General features: G+C 40.5%; 1 protein-coding gene across 2 annotated transcripts in view; it reads right to left on the bottom strand.

Annotated features, from left to right (window-relative positions):
* The window catches only part of DAAM2 (dishevelled associated activator of morphogenesis 2), a 212,208-nt gene that overhangs the window by 16,203 nt on the left and 180,530 nt on the right, over positions 1 to 15,475 (bottom strand). For both annotated transcript variants that reach the window (XM_069852534.1, XM_069852533.1), the window contains 6 exons: positions 9,909 to 9,993; positions 8,309 to 8,415; positions 7,551 to 7,639; positions 6,596 to 6,764; positions 4,882 to 4,989; positions 3,449 to 3,509 (listed from right to left, as the gene is read on the bottom strand). In XM_069852534.1, the coding sequence (XP_069708635.1) occupies positions 3,449 to 3,509; positions 4,882 to 4,989; positions 6,596 to 6,764; positions 7,551 to 7,639; positions 8,309 to 8,415; positions 9,909 to 9,993 (619 nt within the window). The remainder of the gene's footprint in view (positions 1 to 3,448; positions 3,510 to 4,881; positions 4,990 to 6,595; positions 6,765 to 7,550; positions 7,640 to 8,308; positions 8,416 to 9,908; positions 9,994 to 15,475) is intronic.

Genomic DNA, 15,475 nt, shown 5'->3' with positions numbered 1-15,475 from the left:
GCATGAAACAGCAGGTCAAGTTACAATCTGACCCTCTGTTCCCTTCAGAAAAAAATATTTTTGTTCTGGCTCTAACTCTAGCTACACGCATTTTTGTGCTTCCTGTTACTGGTCATCAAAATACTGGTTCACAGAGCCAAATAGATAGGTTTATAATCATCTACACTGAGGAACTCCTCTGGATTTGCTCCACGTGCTGCTGAACGCTAAGAATGACTCTGACCATCAACAATCTAAAATCACATGTGATATATCTTCTGGTTTGGTGTGAGTTGGAAAGACAATGTAACCACTACAAGGAAAGACCACTAAGCAGAAAAGGGGCAAGAAAAGCAACAAGCAGGTGGCCAGAGAAAAGACACAGTAAAGAAGTGCAACTTCCCATTTTACATTACATCCTCTCCTCCACTGGTTTTCCTAATACAACACAAGGGACGGTCCTGGGAGCATTACTCAGTTAACACCACTTTGCAATGAACTGTCTTTATGTTACAGTCACTTTGAATTGGACCTTACAAGTACAGGAAACATTACTTCACATGCTTCTAAAATTATACATATTTTGTTCAGCCATTCTTTCCCATTCTAATTTTTAAGCTACTATTTAGCTGAAAGTTACTCTATCTACTCCCTCCCTTTTCCCTAACCAAGCAAGTATAACAGTTCTGTCAACTTACTCACAGTTGAAAGTTATGGCATTTGGGACTATCACTAGAGAGCAATGTTTTTCAAAGTGAAATTAAGATTAGGTGGTCTGTCTTTGAATTTCAAATTCAGTTCTTCCCTGCAGAATAACTCTTCCAAAATAAAAAAAAAAAAAAAAAAAAAAAATCCCATACAAGTAACCAGCATGACTATGTAATCAGCCCAGGAGAAATGCCAGAGAAAAAGAAACTCCTCTGTATCTTCTAAAAATGGTCCACACTAGCCATAACAGCTCTGTTGCAGAAGCTAGCACTGCCCCTGGTGGGGTGGGCTGCTGGTTCTCTAGAGAAATTAAATGATTCAGCCATGGCAGTGGTTTTTGAAGCGGTGGTTGTCATCTCCTCGCTGTGTAAGAAAAGGGCTCTGCTGACAGAATTAATTTCCTGATTTGTAGAAGACAAATAACTACTTAGCTGTCCTTCTGGAAGCACCTTATGCAAAGGCAATAGCTGCAGGTGTCTCAACAAAGGAATAAGTCTTATTTTCATGAAAAGCTGCAAGTCCAGGAAGGCAAAGGGTCAGTAGTACCTTTAAGAACATCTGACTGTTAAACTATTTTTAGCTTTCTATTCTTAAGGGGCCTTGAAGAAACTTCTCAGTCACTGGAGCCAAGGCTGTGGTGAGAACACACTGGAATGGAGTCAAGAATCACACCTTCCCCTCCTCCCCCTTCCACCTGACAGTGATCTTCTATTGTTGCTATAGTGCTGCTTTTTGCATGCTAGAAAACCACAAATTGAGCAAGCAGACAGAGGTGCTGGCAGCCCCAGATGAAAATACCACAGCAGGGAGAAGTCTTAGAAGGGAAGATGATGGTTGTTGCACGGGAAGAGGAGGTTGCCCATGGAATCCATGTATGGGAAAAAGGAGAAGAGTTGGCTGTAAACACAACTGGACAAATAACCCAATCACGAAAAGCAAAACAGAAGTAGGTACTGACATTTCAATGTAAGGAATTCTCTGTCCCAGCCCAAAGCGCACCTCTCCATGTCACAAAGTCCATGCTAGCCTTCCTTTTAAAGGTGTTGTTGAATCCCAAACACTGCATTCCATGTATCCAGCAGTATGTCTTCTCATTGCTGTGTTCTCGCTTACCCCAACAATCCAGAAATAAGGCTTGGAAATCTTGCTTTTTCATGGGAGGATCATCGGCTAATTACACAATGAACTGCTAGAGACAGCCAGACAGCCTCGGGGATGCTGATAGAACAAGGATCCCTTCCTCTGCCACCAGAGCCAAACCAAACTCAGACCAGGTGAAAGAAAAACAGTCATCACTGTCTGTCTCATAGTGGATGAGAAGAACTGGAGGGTCCTGTGTTAGCCCTTATAGATAGATAATCCTTGCACAGAAACCACCCAATGCAAATTCCCAACAACTGGTCCCTTTGCCAGCAGTCCCAGTGCAGAATGCTCCTCATCTGGAATGCTCCACTAGTATAAAACTGACATGAGTTGAAAAAGACAGGTGAATTTCCTGAAGACAATGAAAAGTGTGGCTAATAAAGCCCCATTTGAAAGGGAAAAGAACAGCTAAGCACAGCAGGGACCTTCTTGAGTTCTGAAGACCTCTGCCTTGTCTCTTGGCTCTATCCTGGCTTTAGTTTATCCAACAGAAAAGAAATGCCAGCATCACCCTGAACACAACATTTTGTTCCTATACTTGGCAAAGAGAGAACAATGCTCTTACAGACAGAATACATTTGTCTGTGCAGATGACGGGAGACATTAAGGGACAGTGACAACAGAGTGACAGAGAGGGACAGAGACAATACCCTTTAATCTTTACATTTTTAACTGCTGTGCAAATACATAACTTGCCACTTCTTGCATCAGCACTTTTGAGAGGTAGGTATTTGTAGCTGCCATTTCATAGAAAGGAGAAAAATACATGGGGCTGTTCAAAGCCATAAAAAAAATGTCAATGGAATAAGCAAGAGGCAAATATGAGAGTTCCTACCTCGTGCCACTGAATATAGTGTCCTGCTCTGTTCTCTCTTGCCTGAGGAAGGTTGAAATCTTTCCCCAGGAACAAATCCTACATGTTAACTAGAGCAGGTTTCCAGGTAGGAGACCCACAGCTTGTGACACACGAACTTGTGACTCCAGAGAGCATTTAGGCCCATCCCTCATTTTTAACCCTTATAATTCAGTACATAAAATGCATCCATTTTGCACTGTTCTCTGTTGAGGTGGAAGGCTCTGCACTATGTATGTATAAATTGAATAAAGGAAACCTAAGTCCAGCTTAAAAGCCTTTCACTAGTAGCAGGGGAAAAAAGCACCCTTGTTGTTTTTTCTTCCAGCTCAATTCCCTCATCTTTAACTAGTCTATCTTTTCCTTTACCTCCCCAAGGAGTGCTTAGGTTAGGGTTGCATACAATAATGTACTACCTTTCTACTACCACCCCAAGAGCCAGTGAAACATTTGCTCATCAGCCAGCCATCCCTTGGTAAGACAAAGCAAGAATTTTTAGTTCTTTCATGCCATTTGTCAAACTGTCCTTTTACTTTCCAGGCTGAGATCAAACACCCTTTTCATAAGGCTTAAGTCTGCTAAGAACATCAGCAGGAGCTCCACATGAGAAGTTTTATTTGTTTTTTCTTGGTTAATGCATTCTGGAATGGAATGGGAAGGAACGGAAAAATCAAGCCCACTTTCTTTTATTATAAAATATATAGTACTCCTGATTCTAAGTGAGATATTTTAAGCGTGGCACTTTGGGGACATTCAGATACTTACAGCTTCAACAGCTTTCAATCCAGTCTTTATGTTATTGACTTCCTTCTCCAGCTCTACCAGGCTGCACAGGAGACAGACATAGAGCAGATAAAACAAAAGAGCAGTGTTACACAGGAATATGGGAAATTGCAGCAGGACAAACCCTTGGCTCATCAAGCCTGGTATCCGGCCTCTGGCACCAGCCATGCCAGATGATTAGAAATGAGGGGAAGGGGGTCTGCTAATGCTCTGTGCTACTTTTTGTATGAGATGTAAGATGAGGCAAACCCTGTGCACCTGTGGTCACATTGAAGATCAGGATTTTCCTAGGAAGAAGAGGGTGCTTGCCCTCAGAACACTTACCTTGTGAGATGAGCATGACCCTCCACCAAAGAGTGTATGCGACATGGCCAGCTTGCAATAATCGGCTGGCATAAAGCTTTAGCACACACATTACTGGGGTCTCAGATTATCTCTACGTATGATTCTTGACGCACTTTACTACTAAATCCCATTAGCTGTTCATTTGCATGTGATTTTTGTCTTACTCACAATCCAAACACTGTTTTTTTCCCCATCTGCATTTCTACCATATTGTAGTCCTTGCAAGCTTACCTTGTAACTGAGCATATAACTTCCTTGTCAATGTTAATACATGCTTCCGTAGACACAAGTTTTGAGCTGAATTTCTGCTTATCATATACAAAGAAGAGTGTTTTCTAGGACTTGTGTAAAAAAAAAAGACTTTTCATATTCGGGTAACTAGTTAGTATCTATTAGCGACTCAACAGCTATCCTCTCCACGTATTTGGTGACTAGTAGTTTATATCTCAAAATCAGCACTAAAATCTTAAAAACACCTTTAAGTGTGAACCTACATTTATTTTTTACCTGTCTTTCATTAGCTGGAGCAGATCCCTGTTTTTTTGAACAGTACTTTGGAAAGAAAAAGATTTATAGTATTTTGGAGGATGGCTTGTGTTTTCATTTTCCACAAACACCAACAGAAACAGAAAAAACAGCACTGAAATTTGTGCAGAAAGCATGATGCTCTCCACATTCCTGTGCAGGACTGATTTGTGCAAAAGTCTGAATGACCTTCTTGAAAATGGCCTCTGTGCCTAACTGACTCTACCTTAGAAACAGATCTTCAGTTATCCAGAAAAAATAGCATGCAACTTAAATAACAATCATAGAATACAGTTAGTGAATTATAAACAACTACCAGTATAGTTACAATGTCTGATTGAGAAATAAAGTAGATACAGGCGTATATGAGTAAAGCTGTCAGTTTAGTTACCTACAAATGTTTTTGGACCAAAATTCTCTGCTGAGGTACAGCTGAATACCATCAAGGAAGTGAGCACAGTCATATTAGCTGTAAGGCTGGCCATGAGTTTAGAAAAAGTCACCGGGAACTCCAGCTCTGGGACAAGCAATAGCACTGGACTTACTTGACTTTTGCTGCTTCTGGAAGGTGCTGCAATTCAGACTGAATATCTAGGATATCTGGATAATTCTTTTCAAAGATCATAATTAAGTAGTGCAACAGTGTAATGTTCCTTAAAAAAAAAAAAAAAAGAAAAAAAATAAGAAGGGAGAATTGTGTAAAGATTATAACAAATCAGTGAAAAATATTTGGGTAGGAAATGTACTTGAATGAACAAAAAACCCAATATATCAGTAGTTAGCAGCCCTGTTAGTTAAAGAAAAGTGTCACAGACTGAAATGAATTAGCCCTTTATGAACCATCCTTCCTAAAACCTCAAGAAATATATTGTGTCTTGATTCATTCTGGAAGCACCAGTATGCTTCCATCCAGCTGTGTAGATGGTGTAACAGAAAAGATAATTGTTTAACACAATATGTTTGTCCCCAGATACTTCAGAGAATAAACCACTCCTAGTACTGAAAGTGATGTTAACTTGTAAGGGAAAAGTGAGTTGCTCTCAGAGGCAATGCAGGAAAGAGTTAATAACTATGAAGAGGAACTAGTTTTTGAAGACTGAAGAAGCTGCAAAGATAACTCCTACAGTAACATAACAGCTATACTTTACGAGTATTGGTCAGGTTCACTAGTGCAAAAGCAATGACAGCTGAAGTGGGAGTGGATAAAAATGAGAGATGCAGAAGGTTTAATAAAATTTGTAAAGTAAATGATGAATTTTGAACACAGAGAGAACAGCCAGCCATAACAGCTACTTGAGGCCAGTGTTATGTGGTTAACTGACAGTAAGACAGCAGATGGCCACCACTTCACACGGACTAGAGCCTGGGAGCTGGGAAATGGTGAGAGAACAGAATCTGCACAGGATATTTAATATATGGAAAAATCAAGCCAAGCTACGTTAGAGCAAAACATGTTCAACACTAGCTACACAAGCATTAGCTTTGGAATATGGAAAGGGCATTGTGGTAGACAAAATAGAACTCTGTTAGTTCAAACTCTATTAGGTAGGGATGCATTTCCTATGGCTTCTTGCTGCCATTATTAATTCTGCCACAGCCTGAAGTCATTTCACCTCAATTATGGTCTCAGCAGGTCTCACAAGTCAAGGAAGGTGCAAGTTAGCAAGAGCCAGTATAGATCTCCAAAGAAAACCTTAGCGTTACTGAAGTCCAAAAGTGGTGTTGTCTATCCAGTTACAGCTGGATTAATTTCCAGAAAAAGTAAGGGAATACGAGTCAAAACAAGGGGTAGCACTATAAAGACCTGCAGCTTGTGTCCGTAAACAGTAAGCTCCACCTTCCCAAAATAAGCCGTTTTCCTTAACTTCTCTAGATAAAACCAGGCTTAGTCTCTCTCAGCCATTCCTTTTGATTCCATTACTGGTGTAGGTAGAGAAAATTCCATAGAAATGTGCCCCCTCCCCCCCCCACCAGTTTATTTCAGTTATTTGTGAAATACAACTTTTTGTCATCTTTGCCCAGTGTTGTCGAAATACAATCCAACAACATATGTGCATTATCCAAAGAAACAGCAGAATTTGCGTGCTGTGTTAATAGCTGGCCTCAGGTGCTGCAGGATCTTCTAGAGTGAAAAGCACTACTTAAATGCCAAAGACGACTTATTTTAAATGGTCTACGTGACCCCCACTTTCATTACAATGATAAAAGAGGCAGAGACACAGTAACTAATTCGTGTATATATACGGCCTTCTAGCCTACCTGTCTATGCTGGATTTGGTGTCTGCAATTTTGTTGAGGCTGGAGACTTTGAAGCCATAAGCACTTCCCCTTTGGCCCTTGTTCATATAATTCCCAAAGGCCAGAACTACCTCCAGGAGTTGCCTCAAACGCTTGCTTCGAATGAGTTCTTTGGATGCCAGAAGAATAGCTTGAAAAGAGAAAAAAAAATTAACAGGTCACAGCACATCAATCAACAGCACAGTGGCTGTCTTTAACATGCTTGGGCCTACAATTTGAAGTACCATAAAATGCCCATCTGACAATTGCCCGGTAAACGCTGCAACAGAGTCTGAGTGTGTACTGCTCTTCTGGCAATTACATGACCAGAAGCAGGACAAGAGGAAGGAAGACGAACCTCCTCTAGCCTGCAGGATGCTCCTCTGAACCCAGATGCATGGCTGTTCTGGACCTCACACTCTAAAATACAGCCAGCAAAAAGAGGGGCAAGTCTTGAGCAATTACAAAAAATGCAGAGTAAAGCACACTCACCTCTTCTCTGTGATGTGTTGTGCCACATGGATGTGGCACAGAAGCCATATACCACTCCCCTCCTTGTAAGTTACACATTTCCAGAATACCACCATCCAAAGACATCTCTAACTGCTCCATGAAGATGAAGGTGCAAGGACTTGAAGGTGAGAAGGGAAGGCTGATCTGCACATAGAAGCTATGAAAGCTTTTGGCAGCTCAGCACAGCCTGGTAGCACTGTCACATCTATCAGGTCATATTCACAATATAGTAATGATGAAACTGACTAATTAAGTCAATGCATACAAGAGTGTCAGAGAGAATTCATTTGTTAACACTTGACATGCCTTGGACTCACTGGCTCTACAACCATACCATGCATATAACAGCACCTCCTCTGAAGACAAGCCTATCTGGACCTTCCCTGCCTCTCTACCCAACTCTGAGCAAAAGCTTTAACCATACCTTCCACTTTTGGTTTTGCTTCTGCCAGTCTCTCTGGAAATTTCTTCTTGAAGAATAATGCTTGCAGCCGCTGCTGGTAGTGGTCAATTCTGCATGAAGGGTAGAGGAAAGCCAACACTGAACTGGAACTGTATTACGAAGCCCAGGCCAATATGCTGCCTACATAATCTTAAGGGTTGGATGTTGAGTCTGACGAGGACTATGCACATGATTATGGACGTAGTTCAAATATCTAACACTACATAATCAACCTTGTTATGAAAATGGAGGACCTCAACGTATGTTTTGATCACATCTGAAAAGGAGCTGGAAGAATTCCCATTACTCTGAAAACATAAGAGTAACAGTAGATGCCAGCTGCATCTCAATTGGCAGAACAAGTCGTTAATCCTAACTGGCGGTGTAGCAAACGAGAAAGGTCAGAGGATAAGGAGATGAGATAGCTGAACGGAAGAAGGGATCTGTATGAAATCCTGATTCCTGGCTACACTATATCTGATATAGCTGGATCTGAATTCCTTTTGGTGTGAACAACATTAGGCAGAGAATGCAGATTTCTGTTAGTCAGCAGGGGACTGGTTCTTAAATGACAGCACGGAGAGTGCTTATTGTCAATAAAAAGTCTGTGTAATGAACAGAAATCTCTCCCACAATCTCTTGCACGTTCCCGCTCAGTGCCAGATGATCCATTCTCCACAACAATTACAGCTGCTTCCAAGAAGCCCTCCATGAACTTTCCCATAATGTATCAAACAGACCTGCTCATTTCAAAGAGGAAACGATCTGCCCGGGCCATGCGCTCAATTTCATGTTTATGCTCCTCCAACAGGTCGGTATCACTCTTTTCAGGAACAAATTTCAGCAGCTACAGTGACAAAGACAAACCAAACATTGAGATGAGAGATGCAGGGAAAAGGAGAGAGGGACAGTGGGGCACAAACCCTGATGGAGAGGCAGTGACCTCAGACTTCCCTGATACCATGGGGAAGCATTATATTGACTCAGCCATCTGACTGTAACTTCAAAAAAGTGCAGCTGTGGCTACAAAACTGACCTTTTTAAGCCTGTGCTTGCTGTTCTGCCTTTATCCCTCAATGACCCTAGCTTTTTAATTCTATGGGGAATTTCCCATCTCTAAATCCTAAAGGCCAAGTGCTACTGCAACTCACCCAAAGAGATGTACAGAGAGAATTTTGATTCCCACAGCATTACTTGGAGTTTAGACTGATGCAAACAAGAGCAGGATGTGTCACACACAGTGTGAACTGCCCATAGTGCCTATCCTAGAGTACATACAAAGCCTCATCTATCTCTCTCTTGGGTCCGCCCTGCTCTGCTGAAACAATAAACAATAGCTAAGCAAGTGGATATGTCTGACACTGGCTGCTATTCATATGCTGACCTTAAAAGCTCATACTTTGACAGATTTTTGACATATCTGGTGGTACTTGTGCTTTAGTATGGTTATAAATATTGCCATGCACGCAGTTAAAGGGCACACCTACAAAAACTGCTCACAAGGCGTATCAAGCAGTTTGCTTACAGTGACTTCTAGAGCAACTGAGAGCATTCAGATAGTATGGTAATTAGGATATAAATTTCCAAAATAGAAACACTTTTTGTGCACAATTAAATACTGTGACTGCACACAAAGAAGGAATCAGATTTGTTAGGCAGTTCAGAATTACAACATTCTGTGCACTCCTAAGGAATTTTATCATAGGCATTTTTAGTCAAAGTATCATCTTTCACTCCCTATAAATGGGGGATATTGGACAATGGTGGTTTAATTGAGGGGTTTTTTCCTCACAAGCTACATAGTGAACTAACTGCAGGGGACAGAAAAGTCCCTGACTCCCTTTCTAACCATTCTAGTTAGAATGAGAGATCTCTTCTAGTCCTGGCTCTAACCATTGACCTACATGGCCTGATTCACAGCATTTCTTAATGGATAAGCTGCAGGCATAGAAGGGAAACTGAGAATAAGAGGAAGGAAAGAAAGAAAAGAAGAAAAACAACAAAAAATAATCCGTAATATACAGAAGAGATGGGAATGTCACAGGTGAGAAGAGAAGATGTGAAAGGAAATATCATACCAACTGTAATCATGCATATTTTGCATCAAGAAAACTGTTACAAAATCAGCCTGATACAGACGAAGTTACATGAGGGAGGTATATCTGACAACACTGGAAAAAAATCTTTTTCTCATGCTCCCATGTGCTGCTTCACTGCCATGATAGGCCAAGTTCAGATCTGCAGATATACCAGCAGAATCAGTACATATATCCACTTACTTTAAGTGAAAATGTAGTGAAGGACTTAAGAGTAAGCTATCTGGACTGAAACCTTTCTCACCTGTTCAAGCATGTCTTTCGCTAGGTCTTCTTGTTCATCCATCTTCAAGATAGCTTGTCTGATTTCTTCATTAGACAACTTCAGCCTTTCAACAGTACCAACATGCTACCATTAGTGCAAAATTTAAGTGACTCCAACAGTTCAGAAAGTAGGAAGCGTGAAAAGCTGCACTAAAAAAGGCACAAAAGAACCATGGGAAGCTCTACTGTGAAGCTACTCTAGACTATTCAGTAAGATGAAAGAAAGATTTCCAAAGAAAGAGATTCTATATATCATATTTTTATCCTCTTCAGCTAACCATATACACATCCAAAATTAGATAATGATTAAGAGCAATAGATCAGAAGGGCTTCCAGCTTCCCCCATAACACACAGCTCCTTCATCAAGTTCTTTTGCTATAGTAAAACACTTCAGATCCACGTGAATACTAAGTGACTGTGAGTCCATATAACGTCCCAGTTTGTGAATATTAAGCACCTCCCAGAGTAACAAGTAATGGGACTGATCTTTTTCCTACACATCTGGGAACAGGTTTTTTTTTTTTAAGGAAACTCTGTCAGCAGCCACAGCTGAAGAAGGAATTAACAGCATCTACATATCCATGTTTCATGTCCAATATGAAAGAAGCTTTGAAAAGAAGAGCTTATTAATATTATCTGAGCTATTAAAATTACACTCTCCTTCCCATCTACTCATGCTCATTTGCGTGCAATGAATAATAGTCACCATTACAACAAAACATAGAAGCTACAAAAAAAGCCTCTCAAGGTCTCCACTTGAAATCCAGGGCAGACCAGGAGAGGTCAAAAGTTTTGATTATTGAGAGGTTGTTAAATTACATGAAATAAACTTGGTGGTTCTCAGTGCAGATGTCAAAGAAGAAATGCAAAAGTGACAAATTCTACCCTACCACCCCTAACCCACGACACACTTATCAGTCATTTCAGGAGAGGAGGGGAGGACCAAATGAACCATAAAGGAAAAGCTATCCATAAGAAAATCTCAGTTTTGGGACTGAAACAGGAAAGGGTGAAAAGAAATATTTGAGGAGTGAGTCTGAAGTCTCCACGGACCTTCTACAATCAATATAATTAATTAATAGCAGAAAGAGAAAATGCAAATATAAATGAGACACAGGCTGAACCATGAGGCAGAATGTTTCTGTTTTCAGTGCTAAGAAATTACATGTTGAAATTTCACAATGCTATTGCCATTTGGTTAGAATCATATTTTTGGAACTAGGTAAAAGCAAAAGAAAGTTTTATTTTTACAGACAGGAAATATTACTGAATCTAAGAAACTTAAAGCATTTTAATATTGCCCAATATAACCAACAGCTGGAAACTAAAATATGAATCAGCAGACATTCAAAATCTTTTAAATATTACACCTCTGGACTAAGTGCACTCACTCTGTTCCTAGCTGGTCATCCTGTCTGCTTTTGAGAAGGAGGGCAAACTTATACCAGCTGAGTAAGATAAAGTTACTCAAGTTTCCAGAAAAGTTATTTAATTGGGCCACGCTTAGATTAGATATAAGGATGGAAATTTTACAATGAAAAGGCTGCAAACTTTTTAATCTAAGTCATCAGTTTGACTCAGGATCAAAACAGCAAACCTCAGTACATGGGGTTCCGTATAAAGTCCTACAGTCTCATTCAGAAAACTGAAGGGTTTCTTTTGTTTTAATAATTATGAATTATAAAGTTCATGATTGTGTGACCCTTAACTGATCAAACCCTATGACCACTGAGAGATAAGAAACGTATTGTTGGGTGTGGTCCTGGCTCCTAGCAGACACATAGGCACATGCCTAGACAATTGAGTGCCTGCAGTTTTTAAAGGGCTGCATTTTGTTGGGTTTTTTTCCCTTTAGAGAGCACCTTTATGTTTTCCTGAATCCGGAGCCTGAAGATGAGCTGTGTCTTATAATACAGGCACACAATCTGTCAGAGGAGACGCAATAAGCCCACTCATGAACTCCAGGGTGGAGGGTTTTTTTGTTGCTACTTTCACAGAAGATAAAAAGAATGAGGGTCAGTTTCATGATTTTCCATGCACTTAACTCGAGCAATTGCTACACTGACCACCCTATTACACAGTATGAATACCTTTGTGTGTGTCTGGGGATGCAGAAAATAGGATGAACAGACAGACGAGCTATGTCAACACAACAGAAGTTGTAGCACTTATTATTGCTGATCTTGTTGTTCTGTTCAAGAGCCCAAGGACTTCAGACTCCAAGCTCCTCTGTTTGCTGCCATTCATCAGCACTAAATACACTCTAAGCATCTTCTGTTCAAAAATAATTGAGAGCCCCAAGGACAGACAGTTATACAAACACTTATATTTCTTGGATGATTCTGTGCCCTGCCATCAGCAGAAAAACATCTGGCTGGAATGGATTAGCCCACAGTAGAAAGAAGCAGAAGGCTTGCCAGCCTCCTGCTGAGAAGCAGTTTAACTTAGTCACTTACAGGCCTGTAATGGGGTCACGGTGTCTGCAGGTGTGCATCCTAGATTATTATCAATCCAATTACAAGTACAGAAATATTTACAGCAAAACAATCCTAGTCTTCCAAAATGGGCTTGTTCCTCTTCTGGGGCAGGCTGCATTTCAAGAGATGTAAGCATCAAAAGCACAAAACAGGGACCTTCTCACTTAAAAACTGGCTGAATAACTGGCCAAAGAATTGTTAATTGATTCTTCTTGGATTTTCAAAACTCATGCCCAGCTACGCAGTAGATCTTAAAGATGGCCAGCAATAATATGAAACAGATGTGTTGCTTTTAAACAGAAACAGGTGAAATGATTAAAGAGGAACCTAAAGCAGATGTGTAAAATCTTTCCATTTAGAACTGAATAGAGGCATCCCTCAAAACCTAAAACTCATGTGGGACAGACAGCAAATTAAAGTGGAATTATGGGCCAAAATTTTACACTATAGAAACTGCATTTCAGCATCTATTGAAAGTCTGAAATGACTTTCTTACAAGCATAGCAGATGCAGGCACTCTTCCTCCAGCTGCTGCAGACAACTCAATTCATAACAGCATATGATTAAAGCTGTATTCTCTCTGCCTTACACTTCACCAAATCATGAATCCTGTCATCAAAACTCAGGAAGTAAATATGACCTGAAGTAAATACAGTGCTCTTTTCCTTAGTCGCAGCAATTCATCCGTAGTGCAGATACTGAGTCTTTTTGTTCAACAGCAGCCTGACATGGACATACGAGGAAGGAAAAGAATCTTTACTGAGAATACTCCCTCCTTCTTCCATCACCCATACATCTGGTGGCAGCATATGGAAGTCCAACTGCTTGAGTCATCTTCAAGCAATGTTAAAGCTCAACAAGTACCAAATAACTTCTGATATGGTACTTAGCCTGCCTCCCTCTATCCCCTCCGGCTTCATAAATAATCTCTATTGACTCTGCAGAGTAATTCATCATTAATCTCCCCAGGACACCTCGGCTGATTTAACACCAGCTTCACTTGCAGACATCAAGTGGTTTATTGTTTTGTTCTCTTGGAGAAAGCCAGCAGCCTGACTCTGAACATGCCTGGGAGACATACTGCAGTTTTATATCAACTTCCCTTACAGACATCCAGTGCTTGCTCATTTTTACTTCTTAAATATACCCATTGATTTAACTCACAGTAACCTCCCTCCTTCATTCCTCCCTCCCATAGATCAAAGCAGAATACTTGTCGGTCATTAACCATCTCGCCCCCTCAGAGGAAAAAGTGAGTTACTTCATGGGCTTGTTCCTAAGATCCTGCTTAGCTTTGAAGAAAGAAGCATGTATGCCTACTAACAGAGAACCCAGAGTTTTCTTACAGCTACATTAAGCTCCCATACTACAGAGATCAAAATCTCACTCTTCCTTTTACCTTGCAGAAGACTTGGACTAATTATCATGTATCAAGGCTATTTCCTCAAACTGAACTGAACCATAGTACTTCCAAAAGATGGCAGCAGTAGCAGCTGAGACAGTGAGAAGCACTGACTGATATTTAGCTGCATCCTAAGCCTAGTTTGTATAGCTCACCAGATTTTAGCTTCTACTGACTGCAGCCTGCTCCATCTCCACAACTCATTTTGCACAGGCTACTACTCAATTCACACCTAAGTCTGCGACTGAGACATAAGCCTTCTCTAATTTCTGAGCTCTTCTAAGGTCCTGTACAACTGCCAAGCTTCAGACTGTTAAATATCTACGTTTTGGGAATACTCACTGTCACTACTCAGTAAAAGCAGGAAAACAGTTATCCTTCTTTCAGAAGAAGCATTCAGGAGTCAGGCTGATCTAATGACATATTCACCCAGAAGAAAAAAAGATGCAGTTACTCTTTTCATGTCCTCATATTTCAGCTGCCAATTCATCTCATCAATGAAGAAGACTGTGCCTTAACATTTGGGGAAAACAGCTGGGACATTTCACCAGGCACATCTTATACCATTATATCAACATGTTAGGAAAAAAAACACCAGTGTCTTCAGCACTTAACTGTGAAAGAATTCTGCCAAATGCATAAAGAAACAGGTTTTTCTTTTCTCTTTTGTTTTACTATCCCTTTCTTTTCCTTTTATTTTCCTTTTCTCCCTCAGCAAAAGATCATGAGTCACCAAGCTACTTTTCATCCAGATCATTTCAGTTTCTTACCAAGATGGATCTGGGGGTGGGCAAGCAGACCAATACAGGGTCACACTTGGGAATACCCAAATTACAGTGACGTATTGGTGAGGCAGCGGTTCATCTTTTGTTACAACCCTGCTTGCTAGTTCCAGGTTGTGATCTGTGATAGAATGGCACCAACTGACATGCTCAGTTTAACTATGGAGATTACCATACTTGGAATAGCAGGTAAAGCCATTTATTGCAGACCTTAACTTAAAAATGGAAAATGTCTCTGGGAACCTAGGAGGCACTGTTTATTGCCTAGTGTTTTAAAAAGCAGCACACTGCTGAATCGCATGAGCTGTTTCTATATCAAGATCTGTACCCCAAAATATGATACTGCTTGGAATCTAGCTTGAAATAGGGGTGAATACTGTATAGCCATATGGCAGAAAGGCACATGGGGACAGGAGGATGGAAGGGGCAGTACACGGAGACTGACATTGGCTGAATAGCTTGTCCTGTTAATGTCTGAACTGAAAAGGTTTAAAAGCACTGAGGAGGCACAGCTGCATGAGAAAAATACTCAGTCTCTTTAGTATTCTGGTTGGAAATACTGCACAAGTCCCTTTTCTTCATCCTTATTAATAGATATTTGAATTAACAATCACGAAAGCTACACACATTTGGTGAAACTGCCTGCTAGTATCTATCTACTGTCATATTCATATGTAAAACTATTTTTGTGTAGTCAGCTTCTGCCTTCTGCTGCTACTGGTTCTATGATGTTTTGCTAGCACTCCTACTGTTTCCAGCCTCTTGAGAGGGTTACTGCTGACTAACTGGGCCAAAGGAATAACAAACATCTCCGAAGAACACTAACATAATGATTTTACTGGAATGCAAAATAATTTGCACAAAAGGAGTTCCATAAGTATACAT

This window comes from Phaenicophaeus curvirostris, chromosome 2, assembly GCF_032191515.1.
Source record: "Phaenicophaeus curvirostris isolate KB17595 chromosome 2, BPBGC_Pcur_1.0, whole genome shotgun sequence".
Classification (NCBI taxonomy): domain Eukaryota; kingdom Metazoa; phylum Chordata; class Aves; order Cuculiformes; family Cuculidae; genus Phaenicophaeus; species Phaenicophaeus curvirostris.
Note: the sequence above shows the minus strand (reverse complement) of the source record. Positions and strands in the feature narration are given on the sequence as shown.